The sequence below is a fragment of the Belonocnema kinseyi genome, chromosome 4 (assembly GCF_010883055.1).
Source record: "Belonocnema kinseyi isolate 2016_QV_RU_SX_M_011 chromosome 4, B_treatae_v1, whole genome shotgun sequence".
NCBI lineage: Eukaryota > Metazoa > Arthropoda > Insecta > Hymenoptera > Cynipidae > Belonocnema > Belonocnema kinseyi.
The window spans coordinates 11,095,149-11,104,329 of NC_046660.1; the positions used below are offsets into that span (position 1 = coordinate 11,095,149).

The window sequence follows — 9,181 nt, forward strand, 5'->3', positions numbered from 1 at the left end:
GGGCGCATACTTTGAATAAAATATTTGTTATCATTCTCTTGAAATAAATGTGTTTTTTTCTTGAAAAAATACCGGTTTCATATGTATACACCTGGTAGTATAGTTACAGAGTCAAGTCAAGATTAGAACTAACTTAGCGGCCCTAATGCCCTTTCATATATAGGCTGCTTATCTATTCAAAGGAGAAAGCTGTGGCTATTTACATATTACAATTGGTTCAAATTGAGAATTTTCGAAAAGAATTAAAATTCTGGATTTGAACAGGGAATTTTTCGAAAAGATTTTATATTTCTGATTTAAACAGGGAATTTTCATTCTTTAACCAATTCTGAGCTGGAATTAGAATTTAGAATTGCTTATATTTAGAGCATTAAAGATGATAACGTGAATTTATATTTTTGGAACTGAATCCGAATCTTTGAACTCTACAATTTATAAAAGCTTAAACTTTTCAATTTGGCAGTTTAAATGCCTTTAATTAAAAAATGTTCAGTTGAAAATTATTAGTAGCTTCCATTTTATAGTGTAAATTATTGAGCATTTAAATACAAAATTGTCGAATGAAACAACTTTTAAACTTCAAGTTTCAAAGTTTGGAATTCAAGATTTTCACTTACAGTTCCTTCATTTGCAGCTCAGTTTTTATTACTTCGAATGGCATTTTTTCTAGATTTACTGTTCGATTTTTGAAATATCATTGGCCTCAATAACGTTTGGATAACGGGAAAACACTGAGAACATGAAATGAAATACACAATTAAAAAATAAACTGATGAGCCATTCCAGAGATCTCGAGTTCGAGGAAGCAGAGTTTTACTTTTAATGTTAGAATTTTATGGTTCTGTAAATTGTCTTAAAATCGCGATAAAAAGTTTGATCGAAAACCCTCATTTTCAAAGAATGATAAGTTTTACCTCTCATTGTCTTTTCAGCCTTCATATATTAATTGTATTACGAACGTTCTACAACTTTGTAGAAAAAAAAGTGAACAAGATTATTGATAATTACGAATAAATATTTAATATATTTAACATCTTTCGTCCAAATTTTTCTCCAAGATTGAGGAAGAAATATTATTAAATAAATAAAATAATCATTATTATTTTATATGTCGTGGGCACTGCATTATATAATTTTATTGATTCAGTACGTTCCCATTTGACTTGCGTGCGGCTAAACAAATACAATGTTTCTTCATTTATAAAATAAGCTTTATATTATTGCTATTAACTATATATTCAATTAAAAATTCGTTTTTTTCGTTGTAAATGATTGTATAAACTGAAAAGTTAACTATTCAATTTTTGGCCTGAAATCCATTTTTGTTGTTGAAAAATCAACTGTTTGGTTGAAAATGAATCTTTTTGCTTGAAAATTAAACAGTTTGTTTCAAAATTTTTTTCTTTCTTGTCTGAAAAATTTTTTTTAGCCCAAAATTAAACTCTCTTTGATAATTCGTCCTTTTTTGTGAATTCAACTGTTTTCTTATTTAAGAATAAAATCTTTTTTGATTGAATTTTTAACTAATTGATGAAAGTTAAACTCATTTGTTGAAATTGATCTTTTTTAGTAAAAACTTTATCTTTTTGGTTGAATATTCAACTGTTAAAATTGAAGATTTGCAATTTTATTCCAAAATTCATCACTTTGAATGAAAATTTAACTATTTATTGAAAATTAATTTTTGTTTTGTTTTTGAGAATTAATTGTTTTAAATCGAAATTTAACTATTTAATTTTGTATTGAAAATGTATCTGTTTTAGTTAAAAATTAATCTTTTTGGTTGAAAGTTCAACTAATTAAGTTAAAGATTGACAATTTTAGTTGATCATTCATCACTTTGGTTGAAACTTGAACTGTTTTGTGGAAATTCGTTTTTTTTTGCATGAAAAATAATTTTTCCATCTGAAAATTTAACACCCTATTTTTGGTTTAAAATGGGTTGTCTTGTAGTTTAAAATTAATTTTTTTTTTTAATTTTTCTCTTGTTTAAAATTGAATTGTTTGGTTACATATTCATCTATATTGTTAAAAGTGCAATATTTTAGTTTAAGTGTTAAGAATTTGAGTCGATCTAACTTGAATTAAAAATATTATCCAAATTAGTTTTACCTTAATTATAATACATTGTGATACAAGTTTGGAAAAGTGGACTTTTGATGAAGGTTTTAAAGGTGGCATTACGAGCTGATGTCGAGTGATGTCAACTTCACAACCTTCTTGTATGCCTGCTTTTCTGCACAAGTATAACATACTACTTTTAAAAAGAAATACAGAAATGGTCCTATTGAAGTCAAGTACTTTTAAGATTTGATGTACATATATGCAAAGAAAAGAACAATTTAAACCGTTTCCGACACAAAAATATTTTTGAAATACATTTAAAAAAAATTGACGAATTATAATGGCAAACATGATAATTAAAAATATTTATTTATGAAGAAAACAAACTGTTTTTACATCGCAAAGTCTTCTTTGCTCTTTATAAGAGGAATACCCATATTGGTTTCACTCATTTTTTTATCATTTTCTTAACGTTGTTTTTCTTATTTTGAGTTCGAATTACGTGGCCGTTTATTTAAGTTTTGTGGCATAGGTAACCAAAGTAATCAAAAAGTGACTAACGTGCTGATAAAGTATGCGAAAAAAGTTATTCGTGTGTCAAAAGGAAACTATAGTCGATTTAAGCATGCGAAGTACTTTTTTCATACCTTACTAAAAAGTGTTATTTTTGGTATACTTTTCAATGTCAAAAGCGGGATTTTTGTGCATGTGTTATAAAAAAATATATTTCCCTATTTTTGTGAAACATCTCCCTATTTTACCTGTTTTTGCAGGATACCTAGTCACCTGTAAAATATATTTCATTCCAAATACGAATACATCAAACATATAATGAATTTCAAGTATGCATGTAAATATAAAATAAAATTTGTTTTATTTATAATTCAAATTTATAGAGAAAGTCTTATAATTTATTTGGTTAAATCTTCCAAAAATTAAACATAATAATAATTAAATTCCTTGAAACTTGTACTATTAAGAAATTAGTTATCCTTTAATATTACTATTTTTACAAATTTAGATGTTTACAAGGACTGAAAAAGTCATTGTTTATAATAAGGTTGCGAAATTGTATACATATTCCGAGTCGGTTGTTTTAAAAAATGCGAGATACTTTAATGGTACCGTACTATGAAAAATTATACCTGGACAGATCTAGACTTACCTGGCAAAATCTTTGAATTGTCAGGGATTCTTTTTTCAGGATTTGAGTAAATACCATGTAACTTTTCTAAAAAATGTTAATTTATAGGCAAGCAATGGTTGGCTCGATAGATTCAAGAAACGGTTCTGTATTCGAAATGTTCGAACAAAAGAAGGTAAATTTTTCAACGATCCATCAGGCGCTGCAGAATTTGCGCAAACGTTGAAGGCAAAGATCAAATCAGAAAATTTGAACTTAGAAAACATTTACAATGCTAACGAATCAGGAATTTCATGGCAACAATTGATGGCGTGCACCAGTTCTTTAAATTCAGAAGAGGAAGAATCTTCGGGAAGTTCAGAATGTAAAGAACGTACGACAGGTTTATTCTGTGCCAACGCCATGGGAAGTAATCGAATTCCACTATTAATAATTGGAAAATCTAGAATTCCACGATGTCTGAGCAATATAATTACCAAAAGATCAAAACATGAGCGTTTGAGATACTTGGAAAGTCTTGGTGTCATCCACTCATACCAGAACAGTTCATGGATGGACAGATGTATATTCATACTATGGTAATTTATATTTCACACTAATATTATATCTTACACCATGGGGAAGAAGAGGGATTTTATTGGTGAGGGTTTTCTTTCAATACGAGTTGCAGGCGACCAAGCTCGAGTCGCAGGCGAGTTTGCTCACCTACGACTCGCACTGAAAACATACGCTCTACAATAAAGTCCCTCACCCCCATAATTTATACGATATTTTATATAAGAAATGCATGGATATGGCCATATTTTCCATGTCTGTAGATACGACCTTCAGTGCCGCTTTTCAAGGTCATATATATATTTTATGACCCTGTATATCTATTCCGTCAAAAAATATTACGTCGTAGTTATACAATTGCTATTATCTCTCAGCTTATACTCAGTAGGAAGGCACCATCTGTCGAAAATCGAGACAGAAATGTCGAAGACAATTTAAGCATTTATTAATTGATAATCTCAATCTGCAATAAAAAATATAGGTTCTCATTTGAAATTCTATGGCCAGACCAAATGAACGGAAAGGATACACTACAGCGTTCCTTTATAGTATCCCTTCCGTATCATGTAACAAAAACGTAAAAAAACAGTAAGATGAACCTTTAATTTATTGAAATTCGTATTCTAAGTTAAATTTTCTGTGAGAAGGTCACGGATTAATTGTAATAGTTGTTTTTGCAGCATTAAACAATTTAAAAAATACAGTACCTGTCATTAACATAGGCTGAAGGCGACTTCAAGCACATCTTCTTTCAGTAGCAGCATACTATTTAAGCAACTATGGCTGCGCTTGAAATCGCTTCAGCAGAAATTATGGCATTTAAAAAAAAGGTTTAACGCTGCAACAAAAAAATATTGCAATTACTCCATGACATTCTAATGGCAAATTTAACGTAAAGTGCGAATTGCAACAAGTTAAATACCCATCTTGTTGTTTTTTTAAAAGTTTTTTTGCATGATACGGAAGGGATACTATGTGGATACTATAAGTGTATGCTGTAGCGTATCCTTTCAATTCATTCGGTCCTCCAGGGTAATTTACGTCCTTTTTAAAAAACAATGCACTTTTTCAGGTATAGGGATGAGTTTATTCCACGAGTTCTAGTACATCAAAGAACGACAGGCGTAACGGGGAAGGTTGTTTTACTCATCGATAATGCTCCATGCCATCCGAGTTTAGATGACCTAAACGCGATAAACAATAACTTCGAAGTCATATATATACCTCCCAGCGTGACGGCATTGATTCAACCCATGGATCAAGGTTTGATCGTGGCGACAAAAAAACTGTACAAGAAAAATTTGTTAAGAAGGCTATTGATCAGTGAGAAACCAGAAGGAGCTGTCAAGTTTTTAAATGAGCTGAATCTTCAGGATTACTTTGGCATGCTCAGCCTCGCGTGGGACAGTGTTAAATCATCTACTCATCAAAAAGCATGGGAACCACTCTTAGGAGAATCATTCGTTCTTAACAGTGCTCCAGCTCCCGTCAACATTCAGGATCCTCTATCGATTGATGATGCCTGTGGCAACATTCAGGAACCTCTACCTAACGTTGATGCAGTGATTAGTGAGCCGGAATCCCCAACTGATTTGTTAAGTTTTCCTTACGAGATTTGCGATCAAGTTTGTGAACTGTTGTCGGCGTCAGATTGTTCTCTAGAAGAAACAAAAGACTTTCTCCTGAAATGGTTTGAAAATGATGACAATGATAACGATTGCGGTCGGGAGTCATTACCAGAAAGTGATGTTAACTTTGTCGATGTAAACTTTGTGGATGTAAACTTGGTCCCAAATATTAAATGCGAGCCTGGTATTGTACCTGAAACAAATGGTAATTGCCAGCCTGATGCAAATATTAATTTCGAGCCTGAAGCAAATACTGATTGCGAGCCTGAAACAATTATTAATTTTGTATCTGATATTGTACCTAAAATCGAAGAAAATCAAACTTGCTGTGAAAATCCTTACTGTGAAAATCCTGCACTGATGAAAATAACTACGTCAGAGGCATTTGGTGGCCTCATGAAGTTTAAAAATTGGCTGAAATCGCGCACAGAATGCTTGCCGAAATATCTTGATTACATTCAAGAATTAGAGAACGTGATAACCAAAACAACACTGCCTGAAAGTTAGGTTTCCTTAACTTTATATTACATGTATGTATATAATTTAATAATTTAAACTTTGATTACCATGTTGGAAAAAAGATAGAAAATATTTAGTAAATTTTTTTTGTTACTGCGTGCAAAAAATGAACTAGAAATGTTTTAGTAGGCCCTGACAGTTTGGGGTCGAGATTATCTCGATTTAAGTGTCTTAGACCATGTCCGAAATCGATGTTAAGGTGACTTTTCACGGACCATAGATTTTGAATTAATTATGAGATTAATATTTTACATAGGTTTCAGAGTTCCTAAGTGCCTAAGAGTTTAGGTTAAGTAAATGCTCATAAGAATATGCTCCGAATGGAAGCTCGAGGAAAGCATTTACGAGAATTTATAGCATTTATTGTTCAAACGAATATAAATCACACATGCTAGATATATTTTGTACAGACATACTCTATCGTAAACTAAACGTATATACTTTTTGTTTATCGTATATACTACTTAATGCGAAGAATAGGTTTTGTATTACTTATGGCTTCTTTTATAATTTGAATTTAGTGCCCTTTATAATTGAATATTTCAGGCTGAGAAGGGGAAATCCAAGATTTCTACACGCCGAGGGCCAAATAATATAATTGCATCGGACAAACTTTTATTTCCTTAATAGCTTGGAAAAAAATAATGCTTCGCTATAATGGTATTTGGATACTATTTTTTATTTTTAAGAAGCTATTCTGTTAAATAATAATATCGATAGTTTTGTTTTATAACAATTTTATTATTTAATTGAACAGCTTTTGAAAAACAAAGAATAATATTCAAATACACGTAGGGTACCTTTTCAGGAAGGCCTGTTTTGAATGAATCGTTGAATTAATTTCACACGTCGAGTTCGTATCTAGGTTCTCGACCAATCAAATTCATCATATACCAACAAAGTAGCTAGAAATGAATCTGGAAAAATATAAATTCCACGATTAATTAAAAACAGTCTCGTAAGACGAAGTGGGAATCCAAAGAATAGAAATTCAAACAATAAACCACTCTCTGGCGAAAATACAAGACCCGAAATCTTAAACAACTTCCTCACATGAGCCTCGAACGACGAAAAAGCCACGAGCTCGCTTCACTCGTCAGTAAGTAGGCCGCCCAAACTCTCCCCTCCTACACAGGTAATCCAGACGCGTATTTTGCGTTGTCGCAGTGTCATGGCGATTGGAGGGAGATTTCGGGACTCCTATGTCCAGAAGATGGTGATAGCGGTACTGTGACGAATCCGGGGCGATGATATTTGAATCTCACCAGATACAGGATTTGGGATGGGGGAATCTCATCCACATTCTACCCCCGGTGAAGAACCCATGGTTGCGCCTGTACCGGTGCATCTTCAACCCGTCTTGCTTCCTTATCGTACGTAGTGTCGATCCTTGACGATTTATGAGGCTCCAACGAAAACCACTCTCTCCTCCATCCTCCTCCCGGACTCGAAACTCGGTGAATATCATAAACAAAATAAAACAAAAAACCCAAAAGAATTAAGAAAAGTGACTCTTACACTTTCTTCTTATGAAAGGCACATGAAAGTGTCTTACAAAATAAGAAATACAAAACATTCCAGAAAAAATAAAGAAAATATTAAGAAATAAGATCCATTCAGGCAATCTCCACGGTTCCTTTTTTCTTCCTTTTGGGGGGTAAGGGCATATAGGCTCCCGGGGTTGCTTGCTGATCAGCAAGGGCCCGACGATATCGTTCTGTCCAGCGCTTGTGTTGGCTCGGCCGATTCACTCGGGGCTGGTCCATCTAAAGCCAAAAGACATTCACTGGTGGTGGTCATGTTGTCCATCATGATGACTGAAATGGGAGGAAAGATTCCAGATCTCGTGTGTGGACTTAGAGGGATGGGGGCAACTAGGATCCCAGATCCTTTTGACAGTGGACCGAAACGTAGGCGGAAAATCCCCGCTCCTCCTGTTAGAGGCCCGAAAGTTTAATAAAAGAAAAGGGAACCCAGATCCTTTCTACAGAGGACCGAGAAATGACAGGGAATCCGAAGGAACAAATAGTCGTTGCAGTTCACCCAAACGAAATCTGACTCAGAGTTAGTAAAATATTAAAAGTATATGTATCTCGCGTATAATGAAAATGTTTTAAGAGTAGCCTCCCCTTTAATACTAACGATGTAGGATCGATGCTAAATGGGAATCTATGAAACCTTCCTTTTTATTACACTAGAAAAAGATGATATAATGTCATAAAGTGTGAGAGCAAAATTGGAGCCAATGTATTTTAATAATTCCGAAAAATGCTTTGCCTTTGCATTATCGTTCAGAACATTCAAACCTGCTTGGATTTGCCTGTTTTGGGTTTCTATATTTCAAAGAACAAATAAAAGTGAATGATTTATTACCGGCCAATAGTTTGAGAAAACTGAATTTATTAAATCCTTTTTTATTGGATAGTACATAGTAGACAGCAAGAAAAGGAAAGTTTTAGAAACGCAATTGAAAATAATGCTGAATCTTAACTTTTGATACTTCCTATTCAATTCACCCCTATTTTCGGAAGAAATTCCTAACACCTTCTTTCAGTGGGAAAAGAATTTTTTCGGGTGATTTTTTTCCCAGCGCAGTCTTGTCACTGGAAAGTTTTCAAATACCCCAACAAATTCTTTTCCTATTCACACAGTTCTAAATAATTTGTTTTCCGAAAACAGAGGTGGATTAAATAGAAATCATCTTTTATAAAATGATTAAATGAAATTTGAAAAAAGTTGGAAAGACTTTCGTATTTGGCGCAGCCAAATAGCTTCTTTTGTTCCGTATGTTAAGGCGATCTACTCGGTTTCAGAAGTTGATTATGAAACACCGCTTGTTTTCTGACTTGACCAAAAAATTGGTCCCCCATTTAACATAAATACAAAACCGCTTCTTGATTTTCGCGTGTCGATAAGGTATACATTCATTCATATTTCGTTAATTCATCTTATCTTTAATCGTGCCGATAAATTTTTTTGCTTCCTCACGCGTAATTTGAAAGTAACACTTTCAATAATTCAACACTTTATCAATTGCATCGCGACTTTCTCTTATGACAAGTCCATAATCAATATACAACGCTAGGTACACTGAAAAATTACACAGGCCAACAATTTTCAGAACCAGAGACCAGACCTACTATACCCGAAGGTTTTTGCTGCGCTGAATCCGAATCCGAATCTGACCTCAGAAAAATTCCATCACCCTCAGTTTTCGAGATATTCTAACCTAAAAGGGTCAAAAACCCGTTATTTTGATGTGTTCGAGGCC

The 9,181-nt window shown here is 33.2% G+C and overlaps 1 protein-coding gene across 1 annotated transcript in view; it reads left to right on the forward strand.

The window, feature by feature from the left end:
- LOC117171901 (tigger transposable element-derived protein 2-like) overlaps positions 1-6,073 on the forward strand; it is a 22,731-nt gene extending 16,658 nt beyond the window's left edge. The window contains exons 2-3 of the mRNA XM_033359550.1: positions 3,317-3,786; positions 4,836-6,073. Coding sequence (XP_033215441.1) covers positions 3,317-3,786; positions 4,836-5,898 — 1,533 coding nt within the window. The 3' untranslated portion in view covers positions 5,899-6,073. The remainder of the gene's footprint in view (positions 1-3,316; positions 3,787-4,835) is intronic.
- The last annotated feature ends 3,108 nt before the right edge of the window (positions 6,074-9,181 follow it).